General features: G+C 46.2%; 1 protein-coding gene across 6 annotated transcripts in view; it reads right to left on the bottom strand.

The window, feature by feature from the left end:
* PIKFYVE (phosphoinositide kinase, FYVE-type zinc finger containing) overlaps nt 1-23874 on the bottom strand; it is a 404626-nt gene that overhangs the window by 196934 nt on the left and 183818 nt on the right. For all 6 annotated transcript variants that reach the window (XM_029606384.1, XM_029606389.1, XM_029606390.1 and 3 more), the window contains one exon: nt 9717-9817. In XM_029606384.1, the coding sequence (XP_029462244.1) occupies nt 9717-9817 (101 nt within the window). The remainder of the gene's footprint in view (nt 1-9716; nt 9818-23874) is intronic.

The following is a 23874-nucleotide window of genomic DNA, read 5'->3' as shown; positions in this document are numbered from 1 at the left end:
ATATAGCTTATATGTAACCAAAACTTTCTTGGCACTTTGTTAGAAAATATTACCCAAACTTAAATATATGTGCCTCTCTGTAAACCATTGTGATGGTGCAGGACTAAACGACAGTATAGAAAAGATTTTAAATAAAAATAAAATACATAAATAAAATTATAGAAAAAGTTGTTCTTACATAACTCTGCTTTTCTGGATAAAGCAGAGAGTTTATCTATTCCAGACAATCCGGTTTCTGAAGAGGTTTTAGTACTGAATCTGCCATCACAGCACCAACCACTGAAAGTCTAAATTAAGGTTAAGCCATCCTCAACATCTTTCTCAATATGAGTGCAGTTTTGTCACAACAGACCATCAGCGGCTATTAAATCAATTGACCAATACTGGGATATGTAAATTACCACACAACTGTTTTAAATTGTTCCTTGAGAATAGAACCTATCAAGTAAGCTGGAATGCCACATCACCACCTGTGGTAGTCCACAAGGCTTAGTTCAGGCATCTTTACTTTTTAACTCATCTTTCACCTTTGGCCACATTAATTCAAAACATTAGCTTCAGTAGTTTATTTATTTATGCTGACATCCAGCTTGTTGCCACTCCAGCCCATAAGTCCTTGGATCCTCTAGGAAAATTTGAATGATTGTCTAAAAGAGATCACCAGCTAGCTCTGTTACTCCAAACTAAATGCAAACCCTGACAAATCAGAAGCTATGTGGTTTGTTAGAAACCTTGATCCACAGATTTCTTCTCTTCCTAAGACAGCTGGTTCATTAATTCAACTTAAGGATTTTAATCACTACCCTGGGAGTAAGGCTGGACCCCCAATTAAACATGGACTTGATGGACCTTTGGTCTGACCCAGTATGGCAAGTCTTATGTTTTCTTCCCATTTTTAGACATAGGTGACCTTAAAACTGACTCGCTCATGGTTCTTAGTCATTTTATTTATCTTAATACCTTTTATCATGGCTTCTCTTCAAATCCAATCAAGAGACTTCAGACAGTGCAAAACTCCACTGCCAAATTAATCTTTGGAAAAAAGAAATTTGACTATATCACCCATTGTTAAAAGACCTTTATTGGTTATCCATTTCATGCTGCATTCAATTTAAGGTACGTTGCATAACTTTCAAGTCTTTTTGTTGGGGTACTCCATTACTTTTCCAATCTTTTAATCCCATACCAGCAAGGTCAGATCCTCCCATTCATCAAAACATGAACACACACCACTACTGCTTTCTAAGGAAATCAGACTGGAAAGAACATACAAAATGAGTTTTTCATATTTGGCACCAAACTTAGGAAACTCTCTTCCCCCTTACTTTAATTTAAAGAAGGATTTTTCCAAGTTCAAAAAAGGCCTCAGGTCATTGCTGTTTTCAAAAGCTTTTGTTAATTTTCATCTCACTTACTTGACTTACTGATCATTTCTATATTATTTATATTAATCATTTGTTTTTAATGTTTTAATATGTTACTATTTTGTTTTCTAATATTTTTACAATACTTTAGATAATGTATTATTTCACCAATTTTATTGTATATCATTTTGATTTATGTAAAGAAGGCAAATAATTAAGCCCAATAAACTAAGACCACCTGTACCGCCAGTCACATGACCTCCTTAAGATTCTTACCATTCTGTTGCAGGTTGTCACTCGGAAGTTGCTGTTTCCAGTTTAACAGACACTGGACATGTAACCACTGCACACCACATCTACAGTACTAGGTGGAAACCTCAAAGGACTGTTTGAGCAGAGTCTCAATCTTCCTGTCCTGCAAGTCCTTCAGTACTGTATTGCCCTGTACTAGAATGGTGGTCTTATGTGTGATTGACAACATGAGCGCAACCATCTTCGGGACCCTAAGCCTCTTCTTCTCCACTGTAGCCATAACCTGCCTACCTTAAGGTCTGCCTTCGGGGTATCCCAGTCCGCTGAGATCAAAGCCTGACAGCTCGATGAAAGGGAAAGGTTTTTGTGGACTTTCAAAGTTCCTCCAGAACTGGATTCCCCCCCCATTCTTGCTGTCCTCTGCTGGTTCCTTGGCTATGCCCAATACTGCTAGAGTTGGCATGATTAACAACGTTCTTCCTTCTTGAAGAGATGCACTATCAGCAGGTTGTCTTCCTTGCCCATTGGAATCACTCCCTCTTCCAATGCCCCTTCATGAGATCTGACCCAACCCAGCCTGTCCCTTCAGAAGCAAGTTCTCTCTCTTCCACAGCTGTATGGGCCTAAACATCTACCATCAGTTAGAGACAGAGAAATACTGACGAGTTACAGGCTGCACAAGACCCTGTATGAGATAATGACAGCAATCTACGTATTCTCTGTCTCCATGTATTGGGAGGGAGGTAAAATCCATATATCTGGACTGGTAGGACAAAAAAGAAAAGGAATTCTCTTTGGTGGAGAGAAGTTAGGACAGTAAAAAACGAAATATATATATAAAATTAAGATCCTACAGCAGGATATTTTATGAAGAAGGCTACAACTTTCAAAATCATTGATAGGGTTAGATAAAAATGTCAATGACCACCTTACCAGGCTTCTTCCCTTCTCTCCCATCATGTCCTCTCTAACATTCCTCACTTCCAGCATCTCTCCATTACACCTATCTCCCCTCTTCCCAGCATCTCTTCTCTCTTTTACCTGCCACCCAATATCTCACCTCATTCTTCCCTCTTCCCCAGCACCTCTCTCTTTTCATCACCACTCCCAGTGTCCCCTTCTCTTTTCCCCTCCTCCCAGGAGTTCCCTGTGCCTCCCTTCTCAGCAGCAGTTCCAATGGCAGCTTTGGTCTTCCTTCCCAACAGCAACTCCAGGACATTCTCCAGCGCAGCTCCAGTGGTTACTCCAGCCTCATTCCCCAGCTGCAGCACCTCTGGCCTTCCTCCTCTCGTACAACTCCGGTGGCGACTCCAGTCTTAGCAATGGATCAAGTCTATCTCTGTTGGCAACTTCCTTCTTCCGTGTGCACCTGAGTTCATGGCTGCATCATGCCAACCTTCTAGAGGAGGAGATACTGGAAAGCATCATAGGCCTGTAGCTACTGATTTTTACTCTTTCAAAAACATGTTGAATTTATCAGTGAACAATGGTTTCAGATGAAAACGAAGATCCCTACTAATACTGCACAATCAGATTCTGTGGCATGTGAGGTAATTTATAACACTGTTGCAAACATGCCTGCTCCCAGGGGATTGAGGGTAATACAAGGGAAAAAATGCTTAGTTTTTCTAAAATAAACTTGCCCATAAGTATTTTAATTGACAGAAGCTAAGATTTATCACATGCTGATATAGTGCAGAAATACTGCACATAATACAGAGGATACAGCTTTTTAAAAAAATGTAAGAACTCTGTGAAAAAAATGTATAAAGGTTGAGCTAAGAGCAAGGGGCTCTAGGAAAATGCTGAATGTTTTCAAGAAAACGCTGGGGATTTATTTAGCTCTTTCCTGATCAAATTTCTATGGTACTTTCTTTGATACAGGGCTATAACTTCCATGTCCCTACCTAAAGGTAGGTGTCATAAATAAGGACCTGATTTACTATGACTATTTTACCATGCTGTCTCATTGGGCAAAAAAAGGTTCGTAAATCAAGCCCTAGGAAGTAAATTTTCAGTCACTGAGTGGTCAAGATAACTGGTTAATTTTAACCATTTATCTTTAGGTGAATTTTCAGCTGAACCTTAGCAGCTCAGTTTTCAGCTGAAAAGCTGGCTAAATCTAGTCAATCAAAATTTGACTGGCTAGATTTTCATAGCTCTATACAGCTAAGTTGCCCAGTCAAACTTAGTTGCTAGTGCTGAAAATGAACACTACCAGCTAAGCCTTCTTTAACAAAAAGAACAAAAAAAAAATCTCAGCAAAACCACTTCCTGTCTCCATATAATCATTTTAAAACACCACCACCCCATGTCACCAGAGCAGTTATCTTCCCTCAAAGCACACCCACTGGCGACTCAATCTCCCCCCAGCAAACATTTCCATAATCGTTCCCCCTATATTGCCTCTTTACACACCCTCCCCCAAACTCAGCCAGAACAATTTTCTTCCCTCCTGCCAGCTTGGTATGTAGCAGGATGGTAGTCCTCACACATGGGTGATTCCCAAGCTATAAGCTGTCCGAACAGGAAAAAGCAGGAAACTGCACAGTGCTGAAAGCACCAGCTCTCTCCCTTTTGCCTGTGAAGCAGCTGACCCACAAAGGGGTCTAGGAGGGAAAAGAGTTGGGTTCTATAAAGAGAAAACCATAGAAAAGTCTGACACACAAAACCTCAAGAACTAGCAGAGTCGCCTAAGGCAGGGGAGTGATGTGAATGCCAGCAAGAAACATGCTCTACATCACGGAAAATATTACAAGCAGGGTTTCGGATCAATAAACCCCGGCGACAGTAGGTCTAGAACCTCCTGGATTCAGGAAAAAGTCTAGAGATGTAAACAAGAAAAGAACTCTTGGACACAGAGCGCATAGTTTCCTTCGATGTTACAAGACAACCGAAAAACCATCTGGGGCCCAAGAGTTTTCCAGAAAGAAACTGCGGTCCACTGGCATCTGAAGGACAGAATGCATCTGCAGAACCATGCCCCATGTTTGGCTGAGAGGCACAATGGGTAGAAAAACCCAAGCAAAGCTTGGAAGAATAATCAGCAATGGCAGGGTCTATGACAGACTGCGCAGGACAGCTTCAAGAGTTTCGGGGGACGAAAGGAGGGCTATCCATCTTGTCTACAAAATTGTTCAGGTGAGCAAGAAGGCATTTTGGACAACCCGATGAAGTGAGAAAAGCTAAAGGCAGTACTGGCCAGAATTTGGTGAAAATATAGGAAAAAAACGGTGTATCTTTCCCTGCAGGTATACACTAAGATATACCACGAATGCCCTAGCTTTTCTTCCCCTCCCCTCAAAATTCCAACTGCTGGACTGCAGGGGTAAGAACAAGTCACTAGGTTGTATATCTCAACCCCAAGCAAATAACTCACTGCTGATGTTAGCAGGGAGTCACCCACTGAGATAGAGCTCTTAGCTTGCTTGGAACAGCTGAAAGAGTGAATCCCCCAGGGAAGAAATCCAGAAACATTCCACCAAGAGACAGGATGCCAGGGTGCCACAAGTGCAAGCCCCTGTAGAACAGGATTTCTTCACCGGCCTTGAAACCCTAAGGGTACCAGGGCAGAGTCAGTGTGATCTCGGAAAAGACTGTCCATCAATCTGGCTTAGGTATGAATACTTTAGCCATGATTTCATATACTTTCCCAGAGGAAGCACATGGTCAGTAAATGGAACAACCATTGCCTGAACCAGGACTCTCCTTTACGCAGACAGGATTATCCCTAAAATGGGGAAGTATAGCTTGCAAGCCACTGCAACCAAAGTGTAGCATCTCTATTGCGGGGTGCCTTGTCCCTCAACTCCCTCAGCCATGGATATGGTGATAGGTTGAATGACATTTGTCAATTAGATGGACTGGAACCTCTCCTCACTGAGGTAGGGTCCCGCAGGTGAGAATAACTAGCAATAGTGGTCCTCCACCAAAAACGGCCATTAAGCTTGTAATGTTCATGGGGAGCTAACTCGAAGAGGAGACTCCTAGTATGATGAGGAGACCAAATCTGGAATGGTTCCCTCGCAAAATAGACTTGCTGTGCCTTAGGACGACTTAAGGACAGCGCTACCACCTGACCAGCTCTCAGATCCCATGAGGAACAGAGAGCGAGTGCTAGTCAAAAGCAGTGACATCCCTTCTCTGGGAAACAGACAACGAGGGACACCTATTGTAGGGGTGGACAACCAGGCATCCAGGAGAGACCCATAAATGTCGCCAGTCATATCTCCCCTTCCTGAAGGGATGGGGAAAGCAACAGGAATCAGGGCCTCCTGATCCTGAAAAACCTTCCATCTCTCCAGGTGAGAGTTGGGTTATAGTCGCTGATTGCCGAGGTTAAGAAGCAACCAAATCTGCCACTTGCGGCCACCCTCAGATGGGTTAGGCCACCATGGTAATCAACGAAGGGACCCTAGCAAAAATGGTCCAATGACCACTGCTGCGGTCCCCCAGTCCTGGCCTACAAGTAGATGCACTGATTCAAACGAATAGAGGATCCAGTTCGGTGATAAACCTGCAAGGGATGGAGACCCAGGGGCTTCCCCACAATGGGGATTTATAACACAGGAGGGGTCGAAAAACGCATAGACCTCTTCTGAGGAAGGGGCATTTCTGGATGGGATGGAGAGGTTTGTGGGAGAAAGGGAAACCTTGGATTCATGGAATAAGGGGGTGATCGGGAAAAGGAATTAGGGAGGAGATTATGGGGTTGGGAAGATTGGGAGGAGGGATGGGATATCTTGGATGGCTCAATATGTACATGATTAGTGTGAGGGGGGTGCTGGTCCAGACGGTTGTCTCCCCTACCACCCCCCTGTTGAATGTAATGCTGGGGTCTGACAGCTTTGGTTCAGATGCATAATCTGGTAGATGTTTGGAGGCATAGATATCCATCATCTTGTGACTATACATGTTTCTCTCCAAGACATAATACATACACAGTCGCATTGACTTTTTTTTGTGCTCCGACACCTGGTTGTCTAGAGTGGTGACATTCTACCGGGTTATCTGTCAGACCATAACCCAGTTTCAATTACTGTGGACTTGGTGGGAGGAGAGGCCCGGGTGGGAAGCTGTGTTTTAATCTCTCTTTGTTGGGCAGACAGGACTTTGGGGAATTGGTAGAGACAACCATAGCAGATTTCGATTATCATAATGCTGCTGAATATAAACCAGCATTGAGGTGGAAGACATCAAAGGCAGTGCTGTGGGGAGTCATAGTCAGTTGTTTGCCAGCTGAAGAAGCTGACCCTGGCAGAGCAGATGCGGTTGGAGGCTGAGATCTTGGCCTTGGAAAGGGTGCATTAAATGCACATGCTCAGTTAAAACATATCAGCTGGTTGGGTTACGGGACCAGCTGAAACTCATGCAGGTGGGAAAGACTGAAAGGGCACTCAGGTATACCAGAAAAAACACACTATGAGCATGGCAATAAGACTAGTTCGTTGTTGGCTCAGATGATTAAGAAGAGACAGGCACGGACTCAGATATATATAAGCTTAGATTCTCAGCTAGCAGACGGTCTCTGATAAGGTATTGGGGGAGGTGATTTGAGCCTACTATGCCAAATTATATCAGGGACCTGATTATGATAGTACTGGGAGAAGCGGGAGCCTTTCTTCGTGGCCTTCAACTTCCTGCTCTGACATAGCCTTAAGATGCCCATCATCGGGTTTGAGGTGCAGAGGGCTAATGGGTGCGAGTATTATATACTGCGCTTAAAGCAAATATTTGTATCACTGGGTGGTTTACATCCCCTATTTCAGTGGCTAGTGGTACTCGACAGGATTGCCTATTATCACCTCTGTTATTTGACAGCCATTGAGCCACTTGCCCAGGCTGTTCGTGAGCACCTAAAGATAAAGGGGGTTAAGGTTGATGGGGTTCAACATAAGGTATCGTCATAATCAGACAATGTATTAATATACTTGACATAATTGGATGGGTTTGGACCTGCCCTAATGAGACTTTTGGTGGAATATGGCACACTATCAGGATACCAAATTAATTTGATGAAATCTGAGCTTTTTCCTCTTTAAGGGCAGGGCTTCGAAACTTAAGACTCTGTAGCAGTTCAGATAACGTTTTCATGGGTTTACTTATTTGTACATTTGGGTGGCCCCGAGATTTAGAGATTTATTTTCTCTAAACTATTCACCATTCTTAGTGACTATAAAGAAGGATCTTAAAGATTGGCCCAACTTGCACACTTTTTGGTCAGGGTAATGTGCCCCAGTCTGTCTTTACGTCTTTGAATGGGCAGGTAGGGCGTTTTATATCAAACAACAAGGTTGCACGCATTAATAGAGGTGTTATATATAGCCAAATTGCAGGGGGGTATGGGATTTTCTTATTTCCAGTGCTATTATTGGGCAGCATGGTTGGTGTGCGTGCAAGAGTGGTTTAATCCCGATGCTTTAAGTGGGTGGCTTAAATTGGAAAGGGAACCACACAGAGGGCATAGAATTACCCTTACTCCTAACTTTGCCTTCTCTTTCGGAGATGACAAGGAGGATCCCAAGAAGTAATCCACTGATCGCACATACAGTGCGGATAAGGAGGAAGGTCTGCATGCATTTGGGGCTCCAAAAGGGGAATGTTCACCAGTGATGCCATTGGCTAAAAACCCATCATCAGCCTGTACTTTTCCAGTGGTCCTGTTACCAACATTTTTGCAAAAAAGAGTAAAATTCAGCCATTAAAAGAATAGTTTCACCTGTGGTACACTGAAAAAAATATAACTATCTATAAATATATTTCTGTGTGCAACAGGTGAAACTGTTTGACTGAATATATTTTTCTTCATATTTCCTTTAAGACTCCCTCCTTCCAATTTCATGTTAAGTCCCTTTGTCTTTGCAATTTTTATTGACCATTCTTCAACCAACAAATATAATACAGACACTGCAGAGTCCTATCATACTATCACAATTTGAATTTCTATCGAAACCAGAATAAATCTTACTAGCATCAGAGTTTTCTTAAGTCTCATGTGGAGATGCGGAGATGGAATAGTACAAAAAATCCCTTATAAAGCCTGCCTGCCAAAGTTGCATTAAAAACCCAAGGACGAAATGATCAAACACCTAAGGATAATATCATCTTATTGAAATAAACTACCACAAATCAATTTTGAGAGATTTCAGATCAAGAGATGAAGGTTTATTTAATTTGTCTTGACAGGTCACTGCACTATATGAGGCCAGATGCACAGAAGATTGGATTGCAAAAAACATGAGCTATTTACTAAGGCAGGCGTTAATTTTGGCCAGCACAAGGAAAATGTACAGAAAAGCAGAAAAAACTGCTTTTCTGTACACCCTCCAACTTAATATCATAGCGATATTAAGTCGAAGTCCACCCCCCCCCAAAAAAAAAAAAAATCGGCTCACGGGTTGGAAATCGGACACTCAATTTTGCTGGCATCCATTTTCTGAACCCGTGGCTGACAGCAGGTTCCACAATAGACGCCGGTAAAATTAAGCATCGGCTGTCAAACCTGCTGACAGCCGCCACTTCTGCCAATGAGGTGGCGCTAGGGACGCACTAGTGTCCCTAGTGCCTCATTAGCACGGGCGCTCATTTGCATACTGAATAGTGCCCAGGAAAGTGGCCTGGGCGCAGTTTGGAGAGCGGGCACTCGCCTCGAAGTGCCAGTTCTCCCGCGCATTTTGCTGAATCGGCCCGATTGTGAGCATCCCATGACTTAGTCATGCCTCTCTTTCAGTGGGCCAGGGAGAGATGCTGCTTCTGTTGTAGCGGGCCCAGGCGGGAAGCCACTTACTTTGCAGCAGAACTGTGGCTCAAAACATTTGCTCCCTCCTGAACGAAGGGTCATTTGGTATGTCTGCAGTGGAAACTTAAGGGGGCTCCCAGGGACTCAGAACCAAAAAATCTTTGTCCTTTTAGCCTGCCTCTTAATTATGACTGAATGAGGTGCAAGAAATACTATCTGCAGTTTACAGTGACAAGTAGTTGATTTACTAAGTGTTCTTCCCATAGACACAGAATGGGAAAAAAATCTTAGTAAATCGGGCCCAGAGATAGGATTTCACGTTACAGGAAGCAGAGAAGAAAGAGAAACCATTAACCACTTACCAAGGGCTAACACAAGCACTTGGAGCATTGCTGGACTGGGCAGAACTGCTGCTGAAGAGGACACACAGCTTCTGATGATTAACAGGGCTCAAACAGTCCACCTATAAAAGAGGACAACACTGGTTAAAAGAGGGAGAGTGTAGCGCAAACTGCAAAGCATAAAAAAATCCTAGCCTCTAAAACCTCTACCCTCCCTCTTTTTTTTTTTTTTTTTTTATTCCCAGGTCTATTGATACATTTCTGATACCTTATTTTCACATAAAAGTTATACTTTTTTTAAAGTAATGAAATGGGGACAGAAGAGTGGCCATGTCAATGTCCAAAAGATCCAAACTCCCATCATCCATTGCATGTGATGGTGTCACTTTGCAAAGAGCTGAGAGAAGTTTATGGGATGTAAGGTAAGACAACACTGGCACCACAGAGGGCCAAGTCACTAAGGGGCCCACTAAAAATTTATAGTATGCAAGCTAAAATTGTCCTTAGCAAACTAGCCATTAAGGCAGCTGTGTTCAAATCTCCCCCATCCCAGTCAGGTTTTCAGGATATCCCTAATGAATATACATGAGAAATATTTGCATGCATAGGAGGTAGTACTTGAAATAAATATCATGCATATTAATTAGAGATATCCTATAAACCTGTCTCTGGGAGTGAGGGTAAAGCATATAGGTGCACAGGTGGTATACTCCTCCATCTTCCCAGTCAAGTATAAAAAGGCCCAGGCAGGGAAACTCACATTCTGGAGATGAATGAAAGGGCTGCTAAAATGGTGCTGACGAGAGCTATTTGACTTCCTGGACAATGGGATGATGTTTCAAGGATTGCTGAACAGAGAAGGGGCACAGTATCATCCAGCATAGACTGGCAAGCCTACCAATGTGGCTTTAAACTAGGTCCGTCAAGGTTGGGTAAACAAAATCTTATGGTAAGAGAAAGTCCTCAGATATATAAAACATTAAACACTTGCATAGAATTGGGAAAACAAGTTTGTTTACCATAAGTGGGGTTCTCCATAGACAGCAGGATGAATTAGTAATGACGCATAGGTGATGACATCCAATGGCGCCAAATGGACCCTTCTTTCCTAGATCATGCAGCTTTTGCTCTACTGAGCTTGAACGAGAGTTCCAGACACACGCTACCTCGTAAGTCTGTCATTTGACACTGTGGATCCATCAAGTCTAGTGGGCGTAAATAAAGAGGAGGCAGCAAAACACTGCACGGAGCGGCAGTAGCCACAGAGGCATTCACGGAGCGGGATGCCAGTGGCCAGTAGTTGGTGTTCCACCTTCAGGCAGCAAAACACTGCACGGAGCGGCAGTAGCCACAGAGGCATTCACGGAGCGGGATGCCAGTGGCCAGTGGTTGGTGTTCCGCCTTCACGGAGCGGAAGGATGGAGGGCTGCCATCTCCAAAAAAAACAAAAACAAAAACAAAAAACAAACAAACAAACAAAGCAGAGGTGGGTAAGAGTATGGGGCAGGGGTGTGGCCTGCTTGTTGCAGCGGTTGCTACCCCTGATTGAGCTGGATGTTCACTGGGATGTGGATACGGCGCTGCTCTCTGCATTGATGGAGGGGTGGAAGGGAGTTGGGGCCGGAGGGTGCTGGAAGCCAATAGTGGCGGGTGGGAGGGAGAAAAAGGGGGGGGGGGGGGAGAATGGATAAACTGCGTGGCTTGCTGGGCAGACTGGATGGGCCGTTTGGTCTTCTTCTGCCGTCATTTCTATGTTTCTATGATTGCACAGCTTAGCTTTCGTTAGAGAGTCAGTTCTCCAAGGAGGCGACTAAGCATGGCTAAGTCATTCTGCTGTCTATGGAAAATCCTGTTTACAGTAAGCAAACTTGCTTTCTCTGTAGACAAATAGGACTGAATTAGACATGACACATGGGGAGTCCCAAGCAAAGCTGCAGCTGATAACTTACTGCAAAGCAATCCACATCCCACTCTCCTTCACTGTCCAATGGACTGGACTACTGGTTGAACAGAATGTGCAACACTGCTAGCCCAAAGTTACTGTCTCTTCTTAATAGACTGTCCCAGCAGTAATTAGACGTAAATGTGTGAAGTAATGATCAAGTTGCAGAAATATCTTTGATAGGCAGAGCTCACAAACCACTGAGGTAGCCATGGCTCTTAGTTGATGAACTTGACAGAATCTGTAATTTGAACACTAGCCAAAGCATAGCAATATGTAATATAATCTGCTAGCCATTGGACAATGTGTGCTTGGCAACCACGATTCCTAGTCTGTTGGGATCGTAAGACAAAAAGTTGAGAAGCCTGACTACATGGTTGTGCTCTCTTCAGATAATAAGCTAAAGACCTTTTGCAGTCCACTGAACGTAGAGCTCTCTCCCGTTCATGTGCATCAAGTCTTGGAAAGAATATGGGCAACACAATGGCTTGCTTAAGATGAAGTCAAAACTACTTTTGGCAGAAACTTGAGGTCAGTGCAGAAAAACTGCATGTACCAATTATTGAAACTCACTAACTCTTCTATCTGATATAATGGAGACTAGGAACATAGCTTCCTTAAAGATCCTCACCTGGAAAGCAAACAGTTTGCAAGGTGGTTTCATTACCTGTGCCAATACCACATTGAGATCTCATGGTATCAGTGGTTTGGCAACCAGTGATATTGTATGCACCAAGCCTTTCATGAACTTCAATGTTAAAAGATATTGGTTTGCCATCCTCTTGAACATGGTAAGCCACTATCATTGTGATGCACTTTGACTGAAGATGTACGATGAACTGAACGAAATCACTGTGAACCTGGAAGATGTAGTAGGCCAGATTGACAAACTAAAGAGTAGCAAATCACCTGGACCAGATGGTATGCATCCTAGGGTTCTGAAGGAACTCAAAAATGAAATTTCTGATCTATCAGTTAAAATTTGTAACCTATCATTAAAATCATCCATTGTACCTGAAGACTGGAGGGTGGCCAATGTAACCCCAATATTTAAAAAAGGCTCCAGGGGCGATCCGGGTAACTATAAACCAATGAGCCTGACTTCAGTGCCAGGAAAAATAGTGGAAACTATTCTCAAGATCAAAATCGTAGAGCATATAGAAAGACATGATTTAATGGAACATAGTCAACATGGATTTACCCAAGGGAAGTCTTGCCTAACAAATCTGCTTCATTTTTTTGAAGGGGTTAATAAACATGTGGATAAAGGTGAACCAGTAGATGTAGTGTATTTGGATTTTCAGAAGGCGTTTGACAAAGTCCCTCATGAGAGGCTTCTACGAAAACTAAAAAGTCATGGGATAGGAGGTGATGTCCTTTCGTGGATTACAAGCTGGTTAAAAGACAGGAAACAGAGAGTAGGATTAAATGGTCAATTTTCTCAGTGGAAAAGGGTAAACAGTGGAGTGCCTCAGGGATCTGTACTTGGACCGGTGCTTTTCAATATATATATATAAATGATCTGGAAAGGAATACGACTAGTGAGGTTATCAAATTTGCGGATGATACAAAATTATTCAGTGTAGTTAAATCACAAGCAGACTGTGACACATTACAGGTGGACCTTGCAAGACTTGAAGATTGGGCATCCAAATGGCAGATGAAATTTAATGTGGACAAGTGCAAGGTGTTCGGGTGGAAAAATAAAGGGCTTGCTTTTATCCGATTCCTATTGTCGTCACAAGTGCAAGGTGTTGCATATAGGGAAAAATAACCATTGCTGTAGTTACACGATGTTGGGTTCCATATTAGGAGCTACCACCCAGGAAAATGATCTAGGCATCATAGTGGATAATACTTTAAAACCGTCGGCTAAGTGTGCTGCAGCAGTCAAAAAAGCAAATAGAATGTTAGGCATTATTAGGAAGGGAATGGTTAATATAACGGAAAATGTCATAATGCCTCTATGTCGCTCCATGGTGAGACCACACCTTGAATACTGTGTACAATTCTGGTCGCCGCATCTCAAAAAAGATATAGTTGCGATGGAGAAGGTACAGAGAAGGGCAACCAAAATGATAAAAGGGATGGAACAGCTTCCCTATGAGGAAAGGCTGAAGAGGTTAGGGCTGTTCAGCTTGGAGAAGAGACGGCTGAGGGGGGGATATGATAGAGGTCTTTAAGATCATGAGAGGTCTTGAACGAGTGGATGTGACTCGGTTATTTTCACTTTCGAATAATAGGACTAGGGGACATTCCATGAAGTTAGCAAGTAGCACATTTAAGACTAATCGGAGAAAATTCTTTTTCACTCAACGCACAATAAAGCTCTGGAATTTGTTGCCAGAGGATGTGATTAGTGCAGTTAGTGTAGCTGGGTTCAAAAAAGGTTTGGATAAGTTCTTGGAGGAGAAGTCCATTAATGGCTATTAATCAATTTTACTTAAGGAATAGCCACTGCTATTGATTGCATCGGTAGCATGGGATCTTCTTAGTGTTTGGGTAATTGCCAGGTTCTTGTGGCCTGGTTTTGGCCTCTGTTGGAAACAGGATGCTGGGCTTGATGGACCCTTGGTCTGACCCAACATGGCAATTTCTTATGTTCTTATGTACTGAGAACAGAGCAGGAGAGAGAGAAGAACTGGAAGAGCTCCTTTGGCTTGCAGATAAATGGGTCCAGGAAGCTTGACTGACACCAAGATGAAAATCTCTTCCATTTAAAACCGTTAAGCTCTTCTGGTTGAAGGCTTCCTGGTAGAAATCACAATATCCTTGGACAGTCACTTCGATGAGATTAGCGAGCGCTCATCTATGCCATTAAGTCAAGAAAGGGAAGGTTCGGATGACAGACTACCTTTCTCGAGTTAGCAAAAGTTGGATTGGCTCATCGACAAATTCTGACGAGGTAAGAGAACCATACTTGACAGACATGCTGGAGCAATGAGGATCAGGCACCCGGTCCTTGAGAGGTTTCTGCACTATTCTCAAAGTCAACAAAAGTGGTGAAAAAGTGTACAGCAGATCTACCTCCAACATGAGCAGAAAAGCGTCCAGAGAGGATCTGCACTTGCTTTGAAGAATAAAACAGAATTTTTCTAATTGCTCATTGATGCAAACAGATCAATTGATGACCCCAGTCTGCCACTGCTTGATTCAGAGGCCACATGTGGAAAAAAAATACTCTGCTGAGGCAACTCACTGTGTTGGAGATCTCAGGAAGGCAGAAAGGCTTTGTGGCTGCAAGCCCACTCCCAAACTTTTACAGATTCCTGGCAGAGGGTTCATGACTCTGTGCCCCTGGTTTATGTAGAACATTGCTAATTGGTTGTCTGTTTGGATCAGAATTCTCTTTTTCTCCAAAGAAAATGTGAACTTTTTTTTAATGCATGTCTGATTACTCTTAGCTCCAGGAGATTGATCTGAAACAGACATTCTGTTGATGACTGTTAGGAATTGTGGTGTTATGGTTATTGATGTTTGGGTGGATACTTGGACACTGTGGCAGCTGACCACGCCCACGGGGGGCAGTCCCGTGAGGGACCACAGTGTCAGGCTAGACTCTGGACACACAAACACAGATTTGAATCTTTTATTAAACAGTCTTGGAACCACCAGAGGTGGCAGTAGTGAGTAATAGATGTTGAGCCCGGCTGGGCAGGTCTCCCACAGAACGCTGGAGCAGCGAATCCTCTGCTAGGCTGTGCTGTAATGGAAAGAGACAGAGTTATGAGTACATGATAAGAAGCATTCAGAGTCCCAGGTAGAATTAGGAGAAGCTCCAAGACAGGAGAGCAGAGAGACTCAGTTGTAATGTACTCACGTAGCAATAACAGAGATTCCACTAGACGAGAGGTCTGGCACCGGAACGGAGGGCAGGCCCTCGAGGAGTGAGTACCTGATTCCAGTGAAGCAGTACTGTGGAATAGATGGTAATTGTACTCACAGATGGAAAGCGTTAGTGAAGTCTTCCAAGTAGAAGGGTTTGAAGATGCAGGCAGCGACTCAGGGAACATGGGCCCTTGAGGAGCGAGTACCCCGTTAGTAACCCTGAAGGGTGTAAGAGTTCCAGATAGCGCTGGAGTGGCAGAGCAGCTTCGGTACGGAGAGCGAATCCCATCCGTAGAGATACCGTTGCTAACTCGATGAGCTAGCAAATACTGTAGGCTTAAATATCCGGGCAGCGGGACGTCATATCAGGGGGATGCCCCTGAGGTTCGTGCCAACGTGGAAATAAAGATGGGGGTGGCGTGCACCCTAAGGTACCTTGGAGAAGCATGGTGGGAGGCAGCACCAAAGCCAGTCCGGGGACACCGGAGAGGATGGCAAACAGACGCCGTGGCAGCCAGTATTCCGAGGTGAGCGGGAGGAGCTGCAAGTAGTGAGAGGTAGGCGGGGAGAAGCCATCGAAGACAGACGGTCGCAACATTGTGGTCCCTTGGCCCGAGGTGGGGTTGTTGCTACCTGAGGGGTTGGGCCCCACAGGTCCCCACCGTCGGGAGGCGAGTCTGACTGGGAACAGAGGTGAGTTGGAGCTTCACCTGTGTCAACCCTCATTCCCCACAGGTTGAGCCCTTGGGTGCCAGGGCCGGCAGGACTTAGGGGCGCCCCTGTGTGACTGGTCCCGAAGAGGACAGGCGAGTGAGTGCAGAGACTATCAGAGAGATAAGGCACAGTTCGAGACAGGAGCACTCTCGGAGGGAAGAAGAGAAAGAGTCCCAGGGAATGCAATGTTGAGGCATGAACTGTAGTACGCTGGATAAGGGCTAGAGCAAGGAGCCCACTGTAGCAGGTGACATAAGAACAGATGAGCAGAAGAAATTGCCATGCTGGGTCAGACCAAGGGTCCATCAAGACCAGCATCCTGTTTCCAACAGAGGCCAAACCAGGCCACAAGAACCTGGCAATTACCCAAACACCAAGAAGATCCCATGCTACTGATGCAATTAATAGCAGTGGCTATTCCCTAAGTAAACTTGATTAATAGCATTTAATGGACTTCTCCTTCAAGAACTTATCCAAACCTTTTTTGAACCCAGCTACACTAACTGCATTAACCACATCCTCTGGCAACAAATTTCAGAGCTTAATTGTGTGTTGAGTGAAAAAGAATTTTCTCTGATTAGTCTTAAATGCGCTACTTGCTAACTTCATGCCTGGAGATGGACAGCGCAAGGGTACTGCCTGGGACACAGCAAGCCGGTGACAGGACCTTCTATAGTAATAGTAGTAGTAGCAGTGCAGAGGGATACCCCGAGGAGCAGGGTGCCAAGACACAGTCCAGTGGAGTACTGCACTGAGCCAACTCTTGAAGAGAAAAGGCACTGTAGCAAAGTCCTCAAGGAGCTGTGCTGTGGCGGTCCCAAGGAGCAGCGAGCACTGCGGTTGGGACTCACAAGTAGAGTAGCGCCGAGCCTGGCTCTGAGGAGCAGGAAGCACAGAGAGTCCAGGTTAGGTTGCGCTGAGTCAGGACCTAGGTAAAATTGCATTGGGCCTGGCCCCGAGGAGTGGAAAACACTGAGAGAAAGTCCAGATGGCGTAGCGCTGAGCCAGGGCCTGCGGGGCAGAAAGTGCAGAGTCAGAGTTTGGGTAAGGTTGCGCTGAGCCTGGCCCCAAGGAGCGGGGAGCGCTGAGGCAAGAACCCAGAAGGAGAAGGGCAAAGATCTGACGGCAGGAACAACTGGTCCGTGGAGAGAATATGGCACCAAAAGGAACCAAGGAACTCGTTGCCAAGTCAGTTAGTGGTGACTAGAGGTGAGGTTTAAATATCCCGGGTCAGTGATGTCATCAGCCGGAGACGAACCTGGAGTTCGCACCATGGGCCCTTTATAGGGAGGGCAGGTAGCTCGCACATGCCTAGAGAGGCCCAGGATTGGAATGCTGATCGGTGGTGTCCCAACCACCACATGGCGTGCACAGAGCTGGGAGGAACGTGGCGGCGAGGACTGAGCACCACTGCAAGAGTGCCGGAGGTAGAGAGCCAGGCATGACATGACGACAGTTGAGCCTGCCATGGATGGCCACAGCCGGTGGTCATAACAGTACCCCCCCCTCCTAAGCCCCCCTCCCGGGGGTTTCGGTTTCAAAGGATGGGTAGCATGGAATTGTTTGATGAGGGTTTTGTCAAGAATATTGGTAGCAGGTTCCCAACTATTCTCTTCTGGTCCGAAACCCTCCCAAGAGAGAAGGTACTCCCATTTCTTCCCACGTTTTTGCACATCAAGTACTTCTCGCACTTGGTACACTACCTTCAGCTTCGGAAGACAGTGGTTGTGGTCCAGGTGGCTTCTTCGAGAATTCAGATAATACCAAGGGCTTTAGGAAAGATACATGAAAGGCATTGTGGATTTTGAGAGAAGGTGGGAGCCGGAGCTTGTAAGTAACCAAGCCCAACCAGCAGAGCACCAGAAAAGGGCCAATGTACCTGGGTGCAAAACGTGAAGATGGGAGTTTGAGGCGGATACATCGGGTGCTTAACCACACCTTGTCGCTGGGTTTGAACTGAGGGCCTACATGATGATGGGCATCAAAGAACTTCTTGGCCCTTTGAAGTAATTGTTGCATACTATTCCAGATTTGGTGTAACTCTTGGGCGGAAGCCTGAGCCGCAGGAAAAGGGACAGATAATGGTAATGGTTGTGGAGGCAGAGGTTGTCATCTGTAGACTATCTAAAAGGGTGAGGAACCAGTAGATGAAGAGGGATGAGAATTTAATGTAAACTCTGCCCAGGGAAGGAGGTCTGCCCAATCGTTTTGCCGGAGGTTGATGTAGGCATGAAGGAACTGTTTGAGCGTTCTATTGGCTCTCACCGCCTGTCCATTGGCTTGAGGGTGATATATGGATGTGAAGTCCAGAGAGAAGATGAATTTCTTACAAAGGGACCTCCAAAAATGGGCTGTAAACTGAACTCCGCGGCCAGACAGGATGTGCTTAGAAAGGCCATGGAGCCGGAACACATGGCAGATGAATAGCTGAGCGAGTTGTGGGGTTGATGGAAGGCCAGGCAGAGCAACAAAGTGGGCCATTTTAGAAAAGCGGTCCACAATGACCCAGATGGTGTTATTGCCACTAGAGAGAGGAAGGTTGACAAAGTCTGTTGCAATGTGGGTCCATGGCTCGCTAGGAATTGGTAGAGGTTGTAAGAGACCCCACGGGCGTCCCACTGGAGGTTTGTGGCGAGCGCAAGTAGAGCAAGGCTCCACGTAGGCCTGTACATCCTTCCTCATGGTTGGCCACCAGTAAAATCGCTGGAGGGTGGCTGGGGTTCTGGACTACCCAGGGTGCCCTGCGGTGAGGGAGTCGTGGGCCCAGCAAAGCACTCTCCGGCGAAGCTGGCGCAGGACCACCATCTTACCAGGTGGGACCAGGTAAGTGCAGCCAGGATGACCTTAGCAGGGTCTATAATGTGGCGAGGCGGGTCCAGCACATCCTCAGGGACAAAGGACCTGGAGAGAGCATCAGCCCAGCATTTCTTATTAACTGGTCAGTAGCGAAGCAAAAAGTTAAATCGGGTGAAAAAGAGGGCCCAGTGGGCCTGATGGTGATTCAAGCGTTGGGCCCGGTCCAGGTACTCTAGATTCTTGTGATCGGTGTATACTGTGATCTGGTGCCGAGCTCCCTTGAGCCAGGGACACCACTCTTCGAAGGCTAATTTGATAGCCAGGAGCTCCTTATCTCCTTTAGTGTAGTTGCGTTCAGCAGGAGAAAAATGAGCACAGGTGTAAGGTTTGATTGGCAGAGTACTGGCTTAAGACTACCCCAACTCCCTCGTCGGAGGTGTCAACCTCGACAATAAACGGAGGTTTGGGATCGGATGTCGAAGGCATGGCTCACGGAGGAAAGCGGTTTTAAGGTCTTGAAAAGCTGCAATGGCCTCGGGCGACCAAAGAGAGGGTTTGGAACCCTTGCGGGGCATAGCCGTAAGAGGTGCAGTCAGAGTGGAGTAGTGTTGGATGAAGGAACGGTAATAATTGGCAAAGCCAAGAAACCTTTGTAGAGCCTGAAGACCCGAGGGCTGGGGCCAATCCCAGATGCTTTTTAGCTTCTGAGGATCCATATGGAAGCCTTGGCTCAAGACTATGTATCCAAGGAAGGGTATGGTCTTTCTGCTGAAAGGAACATTTTTCTAGCTTAGCGTAGAGCTGGCTTTCTCGGAGACGCTGGAGAACGCAGGTGACGTCCTGACAGAGGCTTTGCAGATCTTTGGAAAAAATCAGGATGTCGTCGAGATACACTACGACGCATTGGTACAACATGTCTCTGAAGATCTCGTTCGTTAAGTTCTGGAAGACAGGTGGGGCGTTGCAAAGGCCAAACAGCATCATGAGATATTCGTAGTGACCGTCTCTCATATTAAAAGTTGTCTTCCATTCGTCTCCCTCGCGGATACGAACCAGGTTATACGCTCCTCTGAGATTAAGTTTTGAAAAACTCTTCACACCCCTTGGAGTCTGTCGAAGAGCTCAGAAATGAGAGGAAGAGGGTAACGGTTCTTCTGAGTGATCTCATTCAAACCCCAGTAGTCAATGCAGGGACGGAGCGAACAGTCTTTCTTCCCAACAAAAAAAAATAACCTGCTCCAGCGGGAAACTTGGAGGGTTGGATAAATCCTTTGGCTAGGTTCTCGCGGATGTAATCAGAAATGGGCTGCATCTCGGTGAGGGACAGCGGGTAAATCCTGCCCCGAGGAGGCTCTGTGTTAGGAAGTAGGTTGATGGCGCAATCATAGGTTCAGTGCGGAGGAAGGGTGTCAGTGGCCTTCTTGGAGAAGACATCAGCGAAAGCTGACTATTGAGGAGGAAGGCTGGGAGGTAGAACTGAAGTATTAAGACAAAGCTGGGGAAAAACAGGCTCCAGACAGTTAGTATGTCAGGAGGGCCACCAGCGAGCGAGTTGCAGTGTGGCCCAGTCAAACTGGGGAGCATGCTTTTGTAGCCAAGGAAGGCCCAAGACCACTGGTTGTATGGCTTTGTCCAACACATGAAAGGAGATGGATTTCACATGCAGGGATCCAGTTCGTAGACAGAGCGGAGTTGTGACATGGGTGACCCATCCGGGTAAGGGTTCTCTGCAGATAGATGAAAGAAGCAGAGGCACCAGGATGTGGATGGTGGGAATCCGAAGGTGTTCCGTCAGTTGCTTCAAAACAAAATTACCTCCGGCTCCAGAGTCCACAAGGGCCAAGGTATGGAATTCTTGGTTGTCCCCTTTGATCAAGACAGGAAGAGTTAGTGGAGGAGATGGAGAAGTCAGGCCTAGAAGCAGTCCTCCTGCCGAACCTAGGCCCGAGAGTTTCCCAGTCGCACGGGACAGGTGGATAATGCATGTCCGGAGTTACCGCAGTAAAGGAAAAGGCCCGACTGTTTGCGTTGGCCTTCAGGTGAGAGCCTACCCCGACCCATTTGCATGGGGGCTCCTCTGCTGTCTTGTTTTGGGGAAGCGAGTCCACCCTTGGGGATATGGAGCGTTGAACATGACATAAGCTTGCCATAGGCTTCTTGGTAGCTTGGACTTCCTGTGAACACTCCTGGAGACATCGATCAATACGGCCAGTGAGGTCAATTAGGGAATCAAGGGATGAAGGTGACTCACGGGCCGACAACTCGTCTTTGATACAGGAGTTTACTCCCTCCAGAAAGATGGCTTGAAGACAATCAAGGTCCCTATGTAGCTCGGAAGCCAGAGTGCAGAACTTTATGACATAGTCAGCTAAGGACCAGGTACCTTGCCAGAGAAGGCGTGTGGATCTGGAAGCGCAGTGTCTGTCAGGGTTGTCGAAGACGAGGAAGAACAAAGCAAGAAACCAGGGCAGGTCTCTGAGGACCAGGTCTGCACGCTCCCAAAGGGGCGATGCCCAGGCCAAGGCCTTGCCATCCAGAAGAGAGGGGATGTAGGTGGTCTTAGTAAAGACGTCTGGGAAGTAGGCTGGTTGCAAGCAGAAATGCATATTACATTGATTTAGAAATCCTTTGCACAACAGGGGGTTCTCAGAAAATTGAGGAGGTGCCGGTGTAGGGACCATCAGCCGTGCGACTGGCACAGAAGCCGAGGTGTTGGATCTGGTAGATGGCGTGGTCACCGCTGCGGCGGCGTCCAGTCAGTTACTTAAATTCTCTACTGCAGCCGCTAAAGTCTTCAGGATCTTTTGCTGTTTGATGAGCTTTTGTGCCAGGCCAGGAATGGCCTGAATTGCCGAGGCCGTCGCCAGGTCCATGGACTTGGCACTGTTAGGAATTGTAGGCCCTTGGCCCGAAGTGGGGTTGGGCCCCACAGGTCCCCACCGTCGGGAGGTGAGGCTAAGAACAGAGGCGAGTTGGAGCTTCACCTGTGCCAACCCTCATTCCCCACAGGTTGAGCCCTTGGATGCTGGGGCCGGCAGGACTTGGGGGCGCCCCTGTGTGACTGGTCCCAAAGAGGACAGGCGACGGAGTGCAGAGACTATCAGAGAGATTAGGCACAGTTCGAGACAGGAGCACTCTCGGAGGGAAGAGGAGAAAGAGTCCCAGGGAGTGCAATGTAGAGGCATGAACTGTAGTACGCTGGATAAGGGCTAGAGCGAGGAGCCCACAGTAGCAGGTGCCTAGAGAGTGGCAGCTCAGGGGTACTGCAAGCCAGTGACAGGACCTTCTGTAATAGTAGTAGCGCGGAGGAGTACCCCGAGGAGCGGAGCACCAAGACACAGTCCGGTGGAGTACTGCGCTGAGCCAGCTCTTGAAGAGAAAAGGCACTGTAGCAAAGTCCTCAAGGAGCCATGCCGTGGGGGTCCCAAGGAGCAGCGGGAACTGCGGTTAAGACTCACAAGTAGAGTAGGGCTGAGATTGGCTCTGAGGAGAAGGAAGCGCTGAGAGAGAGTCCAGGTTAGGTTGCGCTGGGCCTGGTCCAGAGGTGCAGGAAGCGCTGAGGCAGGAACCCAGAAAGAGAAGGGCAAAGATCAGAAGGCAGGAAAAACTGGTCCGTGAAGAGAATATGGCACCAAAAGGAACCCATTGCCAAGTCTGTTAGTTGTGGCTAGAGGTGAGGCTTAAATATCCCAGGTCAGTGATGTCATCAGCCGGGGACGAACCTGGAGCTCCTACCATGGGCCCTTTGAAGGAAGGGCAGGTAACGCGTGCGCGGACTCCTAGAGAGGCTAGACTCCACAATGTTGAGGATCTTCTGTCGTTCTGCCAGGAAAAGTGAATCCTCCCCCTACCTGAGGGTCAAATCCAATTAAAAACTAGGCCCAGGTTTAGGCTGGGCCTGTTGCAGTGATTTCGGCTGATGCCTCTTGTGCTGATGTCCACGAGTTTGAAGCTGCTGCTGTGGAAGCACAGTTGGTACACATCACCTCTGAAATGGGAAGGGGCATAAGTGTTTAAAAACAAAATAAGGATGCCTAGAAGACAGTTGTTCAGGTCCTGTAAAAAGACTGGAAGCAGCATGCAATTCTTTAATTTGGGCAACTATTTTCCTGACAATGTCTCCAAAGAAGCTGTCCCCCCAATAGGGCACATTGGCCAACCTGTCATGAACGTCCTCACGCAAACTGCTGGCTCATAACCAAATCATCCAGCGTACTCAGTGGGTGATGTAGAAGATCTCAATGCAGTATCAAATAACTCGTATGCCAGATGGTGGCATTTGCACTCTTCCACATCCAGAAGAGCCCACTAATAGTCTTCCTGTTCTATGTCCAGCGACTATCAGGGGTTTCAGCTTATCAATATAATTGTGTAAGTATTGCACCCTATAGAATTGGTGAGCTATGGTGCAAGCATTAAAGCATCAAGCTCTGGAAGACCTTTTACTCAAAATTATCCAACAGATGGGTCTTTACCTGGTGGAGTGTTGGAGAAGATTCTAGCCTGTTTTAACACTGATTCCACTACCACTGACTGATGTTATAGCTGAACTACTGCAAACTCTGGGGCTTTTGGTACTCTATTTCAAATCTAATTTCCAGACTAAGGGAAACAGAATGCCAGAGTCTCCCACATTCTCATTTATAAATCATATAGGACTGAGTGAACCAGGATTGTTGCAGGTTCAGACAGTTTCAAGAAGAAGCAGCAGCAGCCCAAAGACCCTCAATGCGGGGTCCTTGTTCTTATGGACTTCAAGAACCATTGCCTTTAAGAGGCTTTCTAGAGGCAAAGAAAGCTTCGGCGGTTCAGGTAGGGCAATCAGAGAATCCTTGTAAAACCTTGCTTGGAACTGAAAGGTGAAGGGATACTAATCCACAATCCCAATGATTATGAAGG

This window comes from Rhinatrema bivittatum, chromosome 6 (assembly GCF_901001135.1).
Source record: "Rhinatrema bivittatum chromosome 6, aRhiBiv1.1, whole genome shotgun sequence".
NCBI classification, from domain to species: Eukaryota; Metazoa; Chordata; class Amphibia; order Gymnophiona; family Rhinatrematidae; genus Rhinatrema; species Rhinatrema bivittatum.
This window is presented reverse-complemented; position numbering and strand designations above follow the sequence as displayed.